The 18,259-nt window shown below is 39.8% G+C and overlaps 1 protein-coding gene across 1 annotated transcript in view; it reads left to right on the forward strand.

Annotated features, from left to right (window-relative positions):
• LOC144248359 (3'-5' RNA helicase YTHDC2-like) overlaps window positions 1-18,259 on the forward strand; it is a 43,285-nt gene that overhangs the window by 10,836 nt on the left and 14,190 nt on the right. The window contains exons 9-29 of the mRNA XM_077790444.1: window positions 432-580; window positions 970-1,105; window positions 1,461-1,587; window positions 2,547-2,612; window positions 3,397-3,575; window positions 3,726-3,822; window positions 3,899-3,986; window positions 4,088-4,168; window positions 4,615-4,697; window positions 5,616-5,721; window positions 5,859-5,978; window positions 6,855-7,127; window positions 7,596-7,722; window positions 8,166-8,371; window positions 9,035-9,230; window positions 10,351-10,460; window positions 11,906-12,192; window positions 12,592-12,769; window positions 15,158-15,220; window positions 15,659-15,704; window positions 16,759-16,853. Coding sequence (XP_077646570.1) covers window positions 432-580; window positions 970-1,105; window positions 1,461-1,587; window positions 2,547-2,612; window positions 3,397-3,575; window positions 3,726-3,822; window positions 3,899-3,986; window positions 4,088-4,168; window positions 4,615-4,697; window positions 5,616-5,721; window positions 5,859-5,978; window positions 6,855-7,127; window positions 7,596-7,722; window positions 8,166-8,371; window positions 9,035-9,230; window positions 10,351-10,460; window positions 11,906-12,192; window positions 12,592-12,769; window positions 15,158-15,220; window positions 15,659-15,704; window positions 16,759-16,853 — 2,813 coding nt within the window. The remainder of the gene's footprint in view (window positions 1-431; window positions 581-969; window positions 1,106-1,460; window positions 1,588-2,546; window positions 2,613-3,396; window positions 3,576-3,725; window positions 3,823-3,898; window positions 3,987-4,087; window positions 4,169-4,614; window positions 4,698-5,615; window positions 5,722-5,858; window positions 5,979-6,854; window positions 7,128-7,595; window positions 7,723-8,165; window positions 8,372-9,034; window positions 9,231-10,350; window positions 10,461-11,905; window positions 12,193-12,591; window positions 12,770-15,157; window positions 15,221-15,658; window positions 15,705-16,758; window positions 16,854-18,259) is intronic.

An 18,259-nucleotide genomic window follows, 5' to 3' on the forward strand; every position in this document is an offset into this window, starting at 1 on the left:
TTCAGTTAGGACACTGGTGTTTGCTGATGTTTCTTCCACTAGTGTAGAAAAGTAAGTTGTTACATGCAGGGACTGTATCACTTGTCTTCAGAATTCCATTTGTGGAAAAAGATCTGGTCTGAGGTTGTGTGGAAGGTGATTACTTACGGGAGATACTTTGAATGCAGTAGTTTGGAATAATGGAGGTTTGGGGGATTAAACACCAAAGTGTTGGGTTTTACCTTGTTTTTATAGCCCTTGTTTGCAGTGGTGCACTTTGGGTACCCTTAAACATGTCATTTATGTTGGACTGGTAGTAGCATTCTAGACTAAATAAAAGAGGTTGAATAGGTAAAACTTGGTAAAACCTGCTGTAACTAACTTTTTTAGTAGAAAACAATGGATAATAAATATGACTCTAAAACTTTCTTGGTGAATACTTTGCATTCTAGAAGAGAAACAGAAGAACACTCTTGATGAGTGGTGTTCAGCTCAAGATAACACTAACAAAGGGACATCTCGGAGACAAAAATCGGTTCCAAGGACAAATGAGGAGTACAAACGGTTGGATGATGGTGGTGACACAGTATTTAATCAACTGGTAAGTTTTTTCTTTTGTCAGAAGAGATGTTACAGGTGTTTATATTTGTGTTGTATTACTAGCCATTTAAAATCTGTTTTCTAAAGTTCTGTCGAGTCTTTCAGGACATTAACGTATTTTAAAGATTACTTGATGAGGATGAACGGCTCTAGCTGAATTGTGCTCTTCAGTTCGGGTGGTTGCACACAGCTTTTCCTCAGATCAAATGGCTCGACTGCCATTGTGTTCGTACTTGCGTATGACAAAATCAATGCATGAACTGATACCTGAGTGCTGGGTTTCTGTTGCTGCTGGGAAAAATAACCATTGCAATTCTTTGTGGGTAATGTATGAGAATAAAGACAACTCTTGGAAAAGATTAAGCTTTCAATATTGTTTTTTATTTTCAGACTGAAAAAGATGTGAATTGCCTTGAACCGTGGATAGTAAAAGAAATGGATTCCTGTCTTTCTGACATGTGGTTGCATGAAGATACTGATTCGTTTGCTCAGCTGTTAAATCTTATTTTAACTGAAAATGTCAGTGGTAAGTTTCATGTGTTATTACATAAGAAAAAAGCAACCTCAGACGTACTTAGATTTTTATGGCTACTTTTATCTCCAGGTTCAAATGGTGTTACCTTTGAATTCTGATGCCGACTGAAAAAATGATAGGGCTAGCAAAAATAATGAGATGTTTAGTTAGTTGTTGTTTTGAAGTATTGACAGAAGTGTGTTTCTAAAACAGTGTAGAATTCATATGAACTAAATTCAGAGATAAAGTGAGGAAACAAATTCTCTTTGGACTGGAATTTGAAAGCAGTATTTGTACTATATTTAGATGAAAAAATAACATTTCTACTGGGTTTGCTGGATTTTTTTTTTTTTTTTTTACTTCTCAGTTGATTATAGGCACAGTGAAACTGGTGCGACTGCTCTGATGATTTCTTCAGGGAGAGGCTTTTTGAGTCAAGTAGAACAGTTGATCAGCATGGGAGCAAGTATCCACTGCAAATCATCTAATGGCTGGTAAAAACAGAGAAACCAAAAGATAGATTTATTTGTCAATATAGGAGAGAGAAAGAAAATTCTTTAACATCTAAATTAATTTGCTAACTTATCACACTGCTGTAAGAACTATAGATTTTGACAGCCTCAACAATTTCTAACTCCTCATAATCACATTGTTTTCTGTAAATTCTAAATTGAATTCTTAATTACATGGTCTTGATGATGAGCTATAAACTTTGTTTCAGTAGGTCTTATGTAAGATACTGGTTAGTAGAACAACTGTAATCTACTGAATTGGACCAAAATATTTGGCAATTCTAGTTTCATGGAGCTACACATATCAGAAGATCTTTCTGTTATGTTTCTAAATATATCGTAGAATGTAAAAATATTTGTGAATCTGTAGAAGCTCAGGTTTTGTGGTCATGGAGTATTTCTTCATGTAAACAGGGAAGTACAGTAAATAATTGTAGTATGGAATGATAAGAATTAGGATTCCAGGGGTCTGATATTTGGTACTAACATTTGAATAACTTGGGGAAGAAATGCAGTTTAAAGATAAAACAGTGAACTGCATAGTGAGGAGGACAGCTTCTGAAAGACATGAAATAGCCAGATGTTATGCCTGGGGTGTGACTTTTTGAGATGACTTCAAGGATACTGCTAACAGGCAGGTCTGATCTCTGCACCATTTTTAAAGGAATGGCACCTTCTTCCTCCTCACTTCCTCGTGCATGTTTGCTCCTGTGTAAAACTGACATTCTGTTGTGGTAAAGAACTGTAGTCACCTAAAAGTCAGCTGTTAACACCTATTCAAGCACTTTCAAATGGGAAGTTGCAGATCCAGCAATAACAGGACTGATGTCAATACAGAAATGGGTACAAAAGTGTGATGTCAATTGCCTCTCTTGATGTGCTCTTCATATGCATCTTTTGAAGTGAAAAGTCTAATAAAAATACTTGTGCAACTATTTCAGGATGGCTGTGGACTGGGCTAGGCACTTTGGACAGACAGAGGTTGTTCATCTGTTGGAATCCTACAGGTAAGCTGTAACTGTTTTGCAGAATGAGTTGTATATGATATACAAAGAGTTGTGATGGGAAATTTGAGATTTGTGTTCTAATCAGAACAGGTTTTAGCTTTTCATGCTCTAAAATCTGGACTTAATAGCAATACCTTTTTTTAAGAATAGGAATATTTAAAAAAATAAACAGCAAAAGAGTTTGTACTCAATAGCATATTGTTTATGTTTACACAACTTGCTAATTCTATACTATGTACCATTTTACTTTCACATGCTTATTTTGGAAACAAATCTGTAATGTGTTTTTATCCATATCTTTTATATGCAATAGGCATATTAAAAAGAATTTACAGAAGTAATGTGTACACTAGGCCATTCAAGAATGATTTTCTGATTCACTTACAGTTATCATACTTGAAGGTAGTGTTTTGTAAAGATTATCTCTACTATAATTTCTCTTAGTGTAGTTTCTGCTAGTGGGAAATTTTTGGAGAAGACGTATCTCTTAAATATTTTTACTTGAACAGATAAACGAGAAGTATCTTTATAGTTTCCTTTGCTTATGGTTGTGTTTCAATGAAGTTGAAGAAAACGAAAGTTAACACTAATAAATAAAGTGGCATCCTTCATTGGGTTAACATTGGAATCAGTAAACAGTAATAGTATGGTGATTCCCTTCTGCTACACTTAAACATCAGAATTCAAGACCAATAGTCATGTTGGTCTCGATCTAAGTTTGAATTGATGGCTCAATGCAAACCCTAAGGGGCAGCCTTGATTCTGGTGTATTTTCCTGTTACAGCGCTTCATTCGGATTTGGAAACATGGATGAAAATTCCCTGGTCCAAAAAAGTGCTAGTGACCTTAGTGCAGAGGACAGAGAGCTACTGACAGCTTACCATCACAGTTTTGATGGTGAAAAAGTGGATCTGGATCTGATAATGCACTTACTTGACAGCATCTGTCATAGTTCTGATGCAGGTAGGTAAATACCTAACCAGTGGTTGTGGATTTGACTTCTGATAATCATGCTCTTTTTTCAGCAATCCACAAACGTTAAAACCTTCTGAGTGCTGTTTGACATGTATTTGAATTTTCTGTTTAACTTTGCAAACCCACTTCCTTTTTTAGGAGCAATTTTAATATTTCTTCCTGGGTATGATGAGGTAGTGAGCCTGAGGGACCGCATTGTTTTGGATGACAAGAGATTTGCTGATAATGCTCACAGGTAAAACCTTTAGTTACTGTGGCTTTTCATTGCTTCTTTTAAGGATCCTTAAAATGTCCCTTTTGTCTTGCATTAGATACCAAGTTTTCATGCTTCATTCAAGTATGCAGACTTTGGACCAGAAGAAAGTGCTTGAAAGTCCACCTTTTGGCATCCGCAAAATTGCAAGTATTAGAGGACTTTTTCCAATGCCACAATGACCTATTTTGCCATTGCTTTTACAGTTATGATAGTTTTGGTGCTTTTGGGTTTTTTTTCTTTGCAGATTCTTTCTACTAATATTGCAGAAACCAGCATAACAGTCAATGATGTGGTGTTTGTCATTGACTCAGGCAAGGTGAAAGAGGTAGGACTGCCTTAAATTTTCCTAGTGTGATTCTAAAACACACAAAACACACAGTGCATAAATTTTGGAGAACTTTTGTTTTTTTATTTATTACTTTACAGTAAAGTGAAAAAAAGCTTTTACTAGCTGAGAGCTAGTGCCTGTCAGGCAACAGTCCTTTCTGAAAAGTTTCAACATGCATTTGTTTTAAGACAAATACTGTAAGCTATCTGTCTAAAAAAACGTGAAAATCTTGAATTTCAAAAATTGTGGAGCATTAAGATACTAGAAAGGAGATACCCTCATTAATTCACTTGAAATTGAGAAGGTACCTTTGTGTCAGAAGCTGCTGTATATCTTACTCTTTCATACTTTTTAGAAAACTTCTGTTGGTAATCTAAATAACTAGTAACTTGTATTTCATGTATCCTCTTGAGTTTTCAGTTTGTATTCCTTTGTTTTTCTAGAAGTCTTTTGATGCAGTGAGTTGTGCTACAGTGCTAAAAATGGGGTGGATTTCAAAAGCCAGTGCTATCCAGAGAAAAGGCAGGTAATAAATGCCTCATAGCAGTTTCCATTTTGCAGATATCCACAGTCCTTTATGTTTAGAATAAACCACACAACACAGTAATTGTTTCTGGCCTATTCCGGTGTTGTGTTGCATAGAGGCCAACACTGGTTCTCTGCAGACGAGTAGGCGTCAGCATGTATTTCCTTGGAATAATCTCCCAAGTTGTAGAAAAGTGATGCTCAGGCATTTCCCAAAGGTCTGGGTTGTTTTCCCCCCATTAATTTGTTCTTCCTCTTTCTCCCACGTAGCACCCGCAGTCACAATGTCCAGTGGGGTGTTTTCACATCATGTCTATGGGCAGAGGACTGCCTATTTCACTTTCTCCAAGCTATCCATGACTTAACAGGCCATGATTATATTCTTCCCAGCACTGCGGGTGAGGGCTCAGAAGTTTATGTAGCAACAAATGCCTGTTTAATCAATCATATTGGCATTAAGCTGCACGTATGCACATAGATGTATATGACTGAGAGAATTTGCTGTCCCTCATTCACTCACAAGTTACTTCATCTTTATTCTACCTTTTACTCCAAGCATCACTTCTTTTTAGGGGATGTGAGGGGAAGCAAGAAAGTTTGCAACTGGTTCCTTACAACCAAAGATGATTGAGATTTGGACTGGTCTTAGGTTAGCAAAAGACCCACAGCACTTTACATTAGAAAAGCCTTGTTTTTCTTTCTCCAGATTTCTCAGTGTTGGGTTAAAATTACAGTAAAAAATTGCCACCCTCTCAAAAATAATTAATTAGAAAACTTTCACTTTGCATGTGACTTAACAACACTTTCTTCATGGTAGTGTTTCTTCTTTTTCATTCTGAGTTTCTGTGTCTGTTGGCTTTTGGTTTTGTTTTTAGAAAGAAATCCTCATTTTCACAACTTCCCATATTTAATTTTCAAGGGCTGGGCGCTGTCAGCCTGGGGTCTGCTTTCGTCTCTTCAGCAGGCTCCGATTTCAGAATATGTTGGAATTTCAATCTCCAGAACTTCTAAGACTGCCGCTTCAGGTGCATGTTCAGTTAGAAAATATAATTTTAAAAAATACAATGTCCTCAAACCATACCGTTAATTGCAACAAATCATGTGTTTGGCAGCTGCTTCCAAATCTTGGTAATCTTTTTTTGTTCTGCCTTTTACCTTGCAGGAGATCTGTTTGTACACAAAATTTCTGGCTCCAATTAATTGTCCAGTTGTAGACTTTTTTATGAAAGCTCCTGATCCTCCGCCTGCTGTAACTGTGAGAAATGCTGTGCATATGCTTAAGGTCAGAAAAGGAATAGGTTTAGATGGTAATTGTGTTTGATCCCAAATTTGTAGTGTAGCAGTTTACTGACTTCAGTTTGTACTGAAGTGTATCGGTCGTGCCTCTCCGGTACGGAGGCTCCGCCGATACGGTGGTAATAAGAATGCGTGCACCACGGCAGGTTGTCTCTCAGGCGCTGTTTATTCGCTGAGGGCTGGGTGTCAGGGAGGATCCGCAACCCGTCCGCTCGGCAAGGGAGCAGGCTCCGAGAGCCCCGAATAAGGGGCGGGGTAGGGCTTATAACAGGTGGCAAGTAGGAGGGTACAAAGGGTCCAATAGGAATGGGGTTCGGAGGAGGAGTTGGGATGGAATAATTGGGGTACAGCAAATGGGGATGAGGGAAGGGGGCGATAACCGGGGAAGAACCAATTACAAACAGAGAACTTAGGAACATTCTAGAACTAAAGGCAAGTACAAAAATGATTGACATAAAGATGGGCATAACTGACAGTTACATAACATAAGGGGAGTGGTAGGTTTGCTGGGCAGCTTGGAGGCGGGAATCTATACAACAGCCTCCTCCCAAGGCATATTCGGGGGGGCTTTCCCCAAGTCCCCTACCGCACTGAAGCTGTTTTTAATTACTTAAGGATGTTTTGAAGTTTTGCTTATTGTCTGTTTTCATTTTGTGCGTGGGGATGTGTTTTTCCATGTCAAGGGAAGAGAGTGCTTCAAAGTCTTGTCTCTGTTAATAGTTTGACTTGCTTCTTTAGAGTTTGGAAACAAGTCTAGTTAATGTCCATTATTCACATCCTTTTTGCTTTCACTGTAAATTGATTTTGTCCACTGTACCCATCCCCCTCTCCTTTATTTGTTTGTTTGTTTGTTTATGAACAGACCATAGATGCCATGGACCCTTGGGAAGATCTCACTGAGCTTGGTTATCAGCTGACTGAATTACCTGTAGAGCCACACCTCGGTAAAATGGTGTTGTATGCTGTAGTTCTGAAGTGCCTGGATCCTGTTCTGACCATTGCCTGTGCTCTTGCCTGCCAAGACCCTTTTGTGCTGCCCACGCTGGCCTCCCAAAAGCGTGCAGCCGTGCTGTGCAGGAAGCGTTTTGCTGCCGGGACGTTCAGTGACCACATGGCCCTGCTCAGGGCTTTCCAGGTAGTCTTTCATTTCAGAGAGTACTAATCACAGCACATCACCCAAGCAAAATGCAGATGTACCAGTTGGATGTAGAGTGGCGAACTGTTTCTTTTTGCCTAGTGCCTTTCCTGTGGATTGGACTCATAAATTTTTGAGGGAACCCTTTTTGTAGTATGTTTTGTTTCAAACCTTAGAAAATTTGGAATGTTTCAACAATGTGCCTCTTTGCATCCTACTACACTGAACTTTGAATCATGATCTTAATGTAATGATCTTTATTTATTGTTTTAACTTGACATAATCATCACTGGAGTGAGCACATAAAGAGAATCTAATTGTTGAACAGAAAAAATAATCTGGTTTGATACATTAACTTTTAGAGTGGGTTTTGCATTCATTTTATTGACATAAATGTAATCTTTAAAGAAAGTGAAGTTTTTAGTTTAAGTCCTTCAAATTAATAGGCAAATGTAAAAACATTTTCAGGCATGGCAGAAGGCACGCAGTGACGGATGGGAGAGAGCCTTCTGTGAAAAGAACTTCCTATCCCAAGCCACAATGGAAATCATTGCAGGAATGAGAACACAGGTGCTTGGCCAGCTTAGAGCCTCAGGTAGAGAAGTTGGAAACCATTTTAACATTGTTTTAAAGTCAAGCATATAGAAATTGTAACAAAAATCGTGTTCACTGGTGTAATTTTCCTTAATTTGAAATACACCGTCATGCACACATTCATGCAGGGTATGGTGCAGATGAGGAATTGTGGCTGATCTAACTGAAAGCACCCTCATCTCCACATGCCACTGCATTTCATGTTTTAATGAATTATTCCCATAGGAAATGTCTTTATATTGTAGAAAATAGTGGTATTCTGTGTTAGTATGAAACCCCTTATCAGGAAGGATTTCAGTGTAATGGTTTCTTCTTGGTGCTGTTAAGGTTGGCAGTGGTGAAAAATGCAACAAAGAAGTCATTTATTTCACCTTTAGTTTCTGACTCCTTTTGAGAGGCAAACACAAGGTAACATGGCACTGTTTTGTCTCTTTCATTTGTCAGGTTTTGTGAGAGCCAGAGGAGGAGCTGATATTAGAGATGTTAATGCTAACTCTGAGAACTGGGCTGTAATTAAAGGTGCCTTAGTGGCCGGGATGTATCCCAATCTTGTGCATGTAGACAGAGACAGCCTGGTGTTGACGGAACCAAAGGAGAAGAAAGTGCGATTTCATCCTACCTCTGTTCTTGGTCAGTCTCAGTATAAAAAGGTAAAGACACTTGGAATTCATAGTTCAAAAAAAAGGGCACTAAAAGCTGTCACGTGTTTTAGAAATGTCTTTTCCTATTTGTCAGTACTTCAAAAGCAGTATAGGCATTTAACACTACAGCTTTAGAAAATACTGTTCTACCCAGCTGATAGAATTGGAGTTGATTCATTTTTCCATCCTTTCAATTAGTCCTTTCTCTAGATGGAACAAGGCAAAAAGGCAAAAAAACCTGCCCTGCTATAAAATTGTTTTAAAGATATAATGATCCCTATTCTTAAAAGCAAGTTTTTCTCTGATACTTTTTTTTAACATTTCTTTTTAAAGCAGCATATTTTGTTTTATCATGGTAGGATAATTGATGAATCTGATTGAATTCTCTCACACTTTTTTATGTGCATGTATATTTTTATATGTATATAATTGTAGATGTATTTAATTCTCAAAATACAGAATCAGAGAATGGTTTGGGTAGGAAGAAACCTTAAAGCTTATCTCATTCCAACCCCGGCCACGGGCAGGGACGCCTTCCACTAGTCCAGGTTGCTCAGAGCCCCACCCAGCCTGGCCTTGGGCACTTCCAGGTTGAGGCATCCACAGTGTCTCCAGATAAAATGAGAAATACATTCAAATTTACATTAATTACAGTTACCTGCTCTTGCACAGATTGCCCCAGCAAATGGACAAGCTGCAGCCATCCAGGCCCTCCCCACAGACTGGCTTATATATGATGAAATGACGAGAGCTCACAAGACAGCAAACATCAGGTGCTGCTCTGTTGTGACACCTGTCACCGTGGCCCTCTTCTGTGGACCAGCCAGACTGCCAAGTAATGCCTTGCAGGCATCTTCATCCTTTCGAAGTACACTGGAGTCTGGATTTGGGATGTTCCCCTTGGTATACATCAGCGTGTGACATGCAGAGCTTATTTTTCAGTAATATTTAATACATGTATTGTCTGATTCTGGAAACAGCGCCTGTTATAATTCCTGTAGCTATTCAGGAAGAGTTTGTTGGTTCTGTAACAAATCTCTTCATTTTGGGATTCCTTACCTATTCAAGTCCATAAATTACACAGTTGTAGGGTCTCAGAAACTGCAGTATAGTTTGTAAGGAAAGAATGCAGCCACAATGTCTAATGAGAACTGTAGTACTGGTACTGAGAAGTGTAGTATGCATGTTCTTTTTCTACAGACTACTTAATTTGATACATTGAACCAGATGATTCAAACAGAATAATTTAGAAACAATCAGTATGGCAAACAAGTCATGTTGCTTCTGGCTAACACATACATTTTCAAGATATGTTCTACTGATAATTTTTAATTTCAGTTAACTGTACTATTAACTGTAAGTAATAGGGAATATATATACATTTCCTTCTTCTCATTTAAATTAAGTCCTATTTGAATGGAAGCAAAAATAACTGCTTCTAGTTGTCATAGTTTGAATCAAACTAAAAGTCCAACTTATTTCTAAAGCTTTCCTGTCTTGCTTTTAAACTGTGAACCTTAGAGTAGTGCTCATGCTGACTGAATTGCACTTAAGAAAAAGAAAGAATCCTAATTAATAGCCATATATATATTTTTTTTCTTACTAGGTCTTTAACTCTGCTGTTTTACTAGGAAATAGAGGCATGTGTGATTTTGCAAACAGCTTTAGGCAAAAGTTGTATAGTGGCCTGTGAATACTGGTGAAGGTACATGAGTTGGGTCACATCGTATCAATCCAGGTTTTTACATAGTAGGACCTTCAGCAGGTGTAGGACCTTCAGCAGGTCTGGCTACTTGATTGCTGCTATCTGGAGCAAAGACTTTGCAGTGTATTTGCAGAAAAGAAGAGGTAGTTTTACAAATGTTTACATTTAAAGTCAATTTTAGAAGGAAAAATATTGCTGGTAATACAGTAGTACGCGGGTTTTTGTATAGAAATAATAGTAGAAAAAAATGGAAATTCTAATGAACCTTTTGTCTTTAATTCAGGGGGAGGGGTATCTAATGATAGCAGCGACAGTGAGAATGAGGACAGGACATCTGCTGATCTGGCACTGCTGAAGCTGGATGAATGGCTCCATCTCAAACTGGACCCTGAAGTAAGTAAGAAATTACTCCTGGGTTTGCTTCATGTAGAGGAATTGTAAAAAGATGTGAAAAGGTTTTTGTAACATTTGAGTAGCCAAGAATTTTCTCCAAGAATGTCATGGTCCATTTGGGTCTCTCGAACTAGGTACTCTGTGATTTAACCTTTACTTCACAAGCTCATTAAGAATTAAACGGCTTCAATCCCCTTTGGCACAGAGTTGTCTGTTGCATGAATTTGTGTATTCAAAATCCAAGTTGCAGTGTTTGATCACCTGTCACCCATACCTTTCTCTTCTTTTACCTGTCAGCAGAAAGAAAGAGAATAGTCACCTAAGTCAACAGTGAGAGTGCTCATCCCTCTTCCTCCATATTGGTGTGGGTGTCCTGTCTCTCACAAAAGGGAGCAGGAAAGCCTCAGCAATCCAGATGCTGTTGGGTCTGTTTCAAAAACTTTCTGGGCAATATGATGTTTCATATCTGAGCTTGGCAGTTTTGTCCCTTTCCACAAGTCGGCAGATTCTGAAGAGACTGGCAGACAAAAAATGATGGGTGCAAGGGACAGCAAGCTGCAGGTGACAGTGACAGCATAAGGGCCCTTCTGCTCCTTCTGGCCTCCTGTCCTGCCTGCATGGTGCTCCATCAGGCCATAGCACAAGCTGGGATAAGCCAAAATCTGAACCGGAGCTGAGAGAACAGTCACATTGGCATATTGTGTTCTTCTTTCTCTGAGAGGATAACCAAAATCGGATCAAAAAAGGAGCACTTGAAGCTGAAGTTGCTGAGAGAAAGTTGCTGTCAGATTTTGGAAGGATAAATTTCAAATCCTCTTTGAAATAGAAGTCTTTATGTCATTGAGGAGCTATGGCTGTGGTAGGAGGCAGTTTATGGGTCATGAAACACACAACTTTACCAACTCTAATAATAATACTCTCTCTCCTAGTCACGTCCAGAAGAGTGATTTTTTTAAAATTTATTGTAATGGAAGCATTTTTGGTAGCAGAATTAGACAATAGTCGTCTGAATTTAGTCATTACATTTGACCAGGTGTCTATGTAAGAAAAATATCACTTAGAACTCTTTTCCATCATCTGTGACTGAAGAGTACATGAGTAGAGACTGACTTGCAAGGAAGGGCATAAAGCATGAAAAAACTGGGTTTTCTTGAAAGAAAAGAAGGAAAAAAAAAAGTCTGTGGAATTACAATACAAAGCTAAGTTTAGTACAGAGCTAAATGAAATGTTTCCAAAATGACCTTGTACCCAAGGAAAAGAAAGCAAATTAACATCTTAGTTTAAATATGGATTATTCCCCTTCCCCAAGACCTTAGTCTTGCCTTTAATTGTGGGCCCTGTTTATATTAGAATGCCAGGTGCTGCCTGATAGGGAAAAGACAGGGTTCTCTTGCCTGTGTGATCTAATTTTCATCCGTATTTAACAGGATTGGAATTTATTACAGGCTGCTGGTATGCTGCTGCAACTCAGGCAGAAGTGGCACAGCTTGTTTCTGCGTCGTATGCGAGCTCCTAAGCTGCGGTCTCAGGTTGATGAAACAACTGTAAGAGCAATTACAGCTGTTCTGAGTGCTGAAGAACAGTCTGCAGGTCTGCAGCAGCCTTCAGGAATTGGCCAGAGACCAAGGCCTTTGACTTGTGAAGAACTTCCTTTGGCATCTACATGGAAGTCAACCAGCAGCAGAAAAAGCTCAACAGAAACAGAATTGTCTGACTCCTCTCATGCTGAAAAGTAAGATGCTGAGGTCTTCTCCTCACTGTAGGTTGCAGTTTATGTATACAAGTATCACTAAAGTTTCTGCTAGTAATAGGAGGTGGAAACAGCGGAAGTACAGTGGGAAGGTGTTCTACTGTTGTATGCTGCATTGTAATCCCAAAGAGAAGTATTTCATACCTGGGGCTGCTGTTTGAGAGAGCAGTCAGGAATATTGTCCATGAATTGTGATGTTTGAGAAGTAGCAGAAGAAGTTTAACAGTAGCATTAAAAAGCAATGAAGGGTCAGTATGAGTTTTTAGTTAGGCTTTAATAGATTTTGTAGTTGCTGTAATACATGTGGTCATGCAGTAGGCTGACAGGTCGATGTAAATTGTTCAGTGACTGCTTGTGAAACTCAAGGTATGTCCTCTGTAGGGCTTCAGTGAAATCTACTTCTCCTGCACTCCACCAGCCAAAGAAGTACAAAGAAAAAGACATTTTGCTCTCCAGACAGTCCTCAGATGATAGATCAGCTCAGTCCTCAGTGAAGCCTGCAGACAGCAGTAGCTATTCCAGCCCCTGTGCTACTCCTTCTTCTCCAGTGTCTGGAAAGGTAGAGTTCTCTAACATACCACCCTGCTCTTCCAAAGTAATAGAATTTCTTGCTGATACCATTCTGCGGTTAGGTATTTTACTGATAAATTAGGAACCTAACGGAGCTTTTCATTTGTAACACTGCATAATACTTTCTTCTGGAATTTAAAAATCTAGACTAAATATCCTTGTTTCACTAGTTTAATACAGCAAAAATAATTTGTGGACTGCTGAGGTAAAGCTATCCAAAGTAGAAAAAATGAGATTTAAAAAAAACCCCAAACTTGTTCTAATAAACATGTATAAGTTTTTTTCAACTAAATGAGTATATTATATACACACTTCTGAAGTTTTTGGATTTTGCCTTTCTCTGCATCCATAATAGATTTTCAATATCAATACTGATTCGGTCTTACCTGCCTTACTAGGACTGATTTTTGTGATGGTTATTTTAACAAAGCACACATTTTTAATGAGATTACTGTGACAGTTGTCCCTGTATACTTGAATAGTAGACTGCAGTAATAATAAGGAGATCATTCAGAGGAAACTTCATGGACTCATTGGAGGATGTAGTAATTCCTCTTGAATCTTTCAGCTTTTAAATTAAGATAGCGTAAAAGGAAGAAAACATGTTTCCTGAATATAGAAATGCGAGTAGTGTGCTGTAGGCTACACTCTAGGATGATTAATTTTGGTGTCATCTCAAGGTCTGTCAGACTTTAACCAATTCTAATTAATCACTAGGCTTTTTAATCCTATTCTGCTCTACTTGTTTCCTGCCCCTCATGGATGAATTACTGTGGAAGGGGCTAACAGCAGGCCTGTTAGCTGAAGGAGCGAAAAGAAGCTGAGAGGCAAGAAGAAGCTGATCAAGAGCTCTCTCCAAGGCTGCTACCAAGGAGGCTGAGAGAAGAGAAGAACTGGAGAAAGATAAGGAGAGAACTGCAGCCAGATAAAGCATTTTTGGAAAGTTAACTAAAGTCATGTTACTGTTCACCAGTGGTGTTATGTTGATTTTTTGTGGCCAATAGTTGGGGTAGAAGAAGTATAAACAACTAGAAAGTTTATAAAAGGTCAGCCATGTTCGGTAATAAAGAGTTGCCATCTGAGACCGCCTGTGGTCTGTGCTTTGTGTGGCGACCGCCTCACGATGCAGTGTATATACCAGTGACAGCTGGTGCCCACCGCGTGGAGCAGCAGCCTGAGCAGCGTGGTCGGTCTGGAGCCACGCGGGGTCCCAGCGACTGGCAGCCCTGACCCGCTGGGGAGTAGCGGGGGAGGCGGCGCTGGTGCAGCTGAGAGTGGCGGGTGGAAGCCACAGGCAAGTCCAGACCTGATTTTCTCCTATCAAGACACCTGGAAGCAGGTGAGGCAACAACTAGTGATAATGGGAGATAAATCTAAAGAGGAAGAGACTGTTTTGGCTACATAGAAAGCTTTGTTAAGAAATAAGGGAATTACTACTTCAGACTATGCCCTTTGTAGTATATTGCTGTGGGCTAGATCATAGGATTTTGCCACTGATCCTGACACAGCATTTAGTGTTAAAAGTTGGAAAAAAGTCAGGGACAAGCTGTGGAAAGTCATCTGACCAGGAAATAAAACTATTGTCAATCTAGTTGTTACTTGGAGATCGCCTTTTGAGGCATTAAAGGAATGGAAAACAGCGGGAACAAGCAGAGTACAACGTGGATGAAGATTTGGGGTTGATAAAGGACTCTGATGGGAGGGATGAGTCAGATGGGGGACTTGTTGAATACATCCTTGAAGAAGGTGCAGGTGCCCATGGAAGTTACCAGGCAGGCTAGCAAAGCTTCCAGGAAAGTTGCCAGAGCTTCTGGGCTGAATGCTGAAACTTTTGGGAACACTGCTAAGGCTTCCAGGCAGACTGCCAAAGTATCTCCTTCTCAGACTCCTAAGCCTCTTTATCTCACACCTGCACAGCAGCTTTCAGCGCTGCCTCTATACACTGCACCACTGCGCCAGTTAGCTGAAATGTCTTTGGCAGAAAGACAAACCCAGCTGTCTGCCCCCTGCTCCCCTCTGACGCTGTTGAGGCAGGATGGGAATGAATAGACTTTGTTCAGAAGGCTGAGACTATAACTGATTTATTTCAAAATACATCGCTCTTTTATACAGAGCTTTGTGCAGACCAACTCTATTGGTTCTGAAGTGAAAACATCTCACCCTATTGCTGTGCAGTGGATGACATACAGTAGTAAAACCTAATTATAAACAATGTTAACAACAAGAGAGATAAAGAACTTATTTACATTCTTTCTCAACACTTTCTCAAGCTTCTACCTGGTTAGAAATTTATGGTTTTTCTTTGAATCTAAGACCTACACCCCTCCACTCTAGCCCAGCCATTTGCCCCCCGCCCCCCTCTGAGCTGCATGAACAGTTTGCAAGGTCGTATCCTCCACTGCCGGACAGTGACAGCAAATCAAGTGAAGAGTCACCCGCAGTAACGCCTGAGTTGGGGCAGGGAACTGTTGGCAGTTCAGCTTCTAATAAATCTAGCCCTACTGCCCCATGGACTTTGCCTCCGTGTCAAGTAACTGTGCTTCCATGACAGTCTCAGAAGTTTTGGGAATTTCTTAGGAAGAAAGCAGCTGAATAAAAAAATTGGGACCTAATAGAAAGATTTGGTGCCCCAAAAGTAGCTCAGGAGGAGAGAATTAAGGCAAGTGTTGCCTGTGATAATCCTATGGCTTTTCCAGTTTTTAAAGCAGTTCCTGGAACAGGGCAGGATGACAGTCATCATGTCTTTGCCTGGAAGGTTGTGCAAGATCTCCAATTGAAAGTGGCTCAGTTTGGTATTAATTCCTCAGAGGTAATGCAATTAATACATGTAATTAATGCAGTATGCTTGTACCTTATGACATCATGCATCTTGCTACAGTTTTATTCCAACCAGTACAGTATGGTGTGTTTCAAGAAACTTGGAGGTGAGTGGCTGAGCACACAGCTTTAACAAATATGCAGCTGCCTCAACACGACTCGTCATGCTGTGGGTGTTGATGCCTTATTGGGCACTGGGCCTTTTGCTAACCCAGATTTGCAGGCAAGGTGGGATCCTTCAATTTTGACACAAGCTCAGCAAATAGGCATGAGTGCTTTAATTAAAACAATGGAAATGGCAGCTCCAAAACAGAGATATGTTACGATACAACAAGGGATGAGAGAACCATTTTTGCAGTTTGTGGAACAGCTTGCTGCAGCTATTGAAAAACAGGTAGATAATGAACCTTTGTGACATAGATTGTGTATACAATTGGTGAAAGAAAGTGCAAACCCAGACTGCAGAACGATTATTGACACCTTACCTGGGGAGCCCACATTGTCTGAAATGGTTACTGCTTGCTCAAAAGTTGGTTCAGTAGAGCATAAAATGGCAGCTCTTGCTGCAGTTCTAAGACCACCACCGAAATGCTGTAATTGTGGACAGCAAGGGCATGTAAAGGCACAGTGTAATACCCAGAAAATAACATCTAAGTCAAATGCAAGCAGCAATGTTATGTGCAATCATTGTGCTAAATTTGGGCACTGTGTAAGAGTAAGTATCATGCAAATGGTCAGCTGTTGCAGGGAAATGGGAAGAAGAACACAAAGGGGTGTGTGGGGACACAAATAACCTGACGACCATTAACAGCAATTATGGGCCTTCCCAGCACTGTAAAGCTACCCATTTGCAAACAGTATTCAGGAGCAACAAGTGGGTCCACAGGGATTGATGTACCCACCACCGACACAGTAACTATTTTGACAAATCTGCAAAGTGCCCCATGACACCTATGGCCCAATAGGATGTGGATTGAGTGCATTTCTGACAGGGGTATCAAGTACTACACTTAAATGTATTCATGTGCACTTAGGACTTGTTGATTTTTTAGGACAGAGTCATGCTATGATATGAATTGATGAGTGCCCTATTACTATTCAGAAAGGAACTTGCATCACTCAGCTTGTAGCCTTTGTGAGCTTTGTTCCCAATACGGCAAGTACCTCAAGTGTTCCGGACTGAGAAAGTAACGGAGAACCATCCAGAAAAGACGTGCATCCTCACAGCCAGTGGATATCATCCAGGGACCGTATCGGTAACAGGTTTGATTGACACTGGAGCAGATGCTACAATACTCTCGTGACTGTGTTGGCCTCAATCGTGGTCTCTCACTCGTGCAAGTTTTGGACTGATGGGGTTGGGTGGTTCTACAACAGGTGGCTTGTCAGCCATTGTAATTAATGTGGAACATCCTGATGGCCAACAAGCTAACATCAGACCCTCAGAATTACTGTGATTTTTAATTACTATTATTACAGAATTGCTATGGATTTTTAATAGGAGCCACTGTGATGCAGGGTGGTGAATGTCCAGTTGTAGCCTTGACATGGTTAACAGATAAACCTGTCTGCGTTGATCAGTGGCCCCTTACTACTGAAACGCTTACTGCCCTGCAAGAATTAGTCACAGAACAATTGCAAGTGGGTCATACTGAAGAATCATTCAGCCCCTGGAATACCCCTATTTTTGTAATAAAAAAGAAATTAGGAAAATGGAGACTTTTACATGATTTACAGCACATAAATGCTGTAATGGCAACAATGGGAGCTTTACAACCAGGCTTTCCTACACCGACAAAACCTGGCTAAAAGATGCATTGAATCAGATATATATCACTAATACTTTCTGAAAGACTAAATGTGGTCTGCAATAATTCTAAAGTTCATCAGCTGCTTACATTATTCTTAAAATGTAAAATTGTACTGCTCTCAAAAGTAAGAACCTTCCTCAAACTCCTACGTAAGAGGTTGTTAGAAACATATTATTTCAAACAAGAAGTGTTTCTCAAATATTTTACAAAACCTAGTGAAAATATTCTCTTCTTGCAAAATTTCACATTCCTGTACAGACCCAAGCCAATTGTGCTTAAGCAATCATAATTACTCACACTATTACTGTGTTCTTCTACACTACAAAGTACGTATAATTTAATGTCAGTAACTTCATTTTATAAGCTAAATTAATAGTTTAAGACTTTCCATTAGGAATCAAAGTGTATCTGACAGTATTTCTGAGATTAAAATGTGTGAAAATACCACAAATACATAAAACTGCGGTCCTATACAGCATGTAAACATAGTAAAATACAGTGATCATGACAGTTACATTTTTCCACTCTAATCTTTTTCTGAAGCTTTGCATGTGTACCAGGTAACTGGGCTGGGCTTGGTGTATCCCTGTAGAGCCCCAGGAGCTCTGCTCCCACTCGGCTGAATGTTAGCACATGGGCACCAGCCCTGGGCAGGAGCCAGTACAGGGCCCCTCCTGCAGGAGAAGGGATCAGGCCCTGCTCTGTAACTTTCATTTTGCCACTTCTGTTGAGCAGGTAAGAAAGGTCAAAATGAAACCTTTCCCAGCTATTTCTCTCTGCTTTATCTTTTTATGCACCAGAACTCTGTGCCACAGGTGGCCTGGGTGTGTGCCGAGCAATGCAGCCCCCAC

The sequence above is a fragment of the Lonchura striata genome, chromosome Z (assembly GCF_046129695.1).
Source record: "Lonchura striata isolate bLonStr1 chromosome Z, bLonStr1.mat, whole genome shotgun sequence".
NCBI classification, from domain to species: Eukaryota; Metazoa; Chordata; class Aves; order Passeriformes; family Estrildidae; genus Lonchura; species Lonchura striata.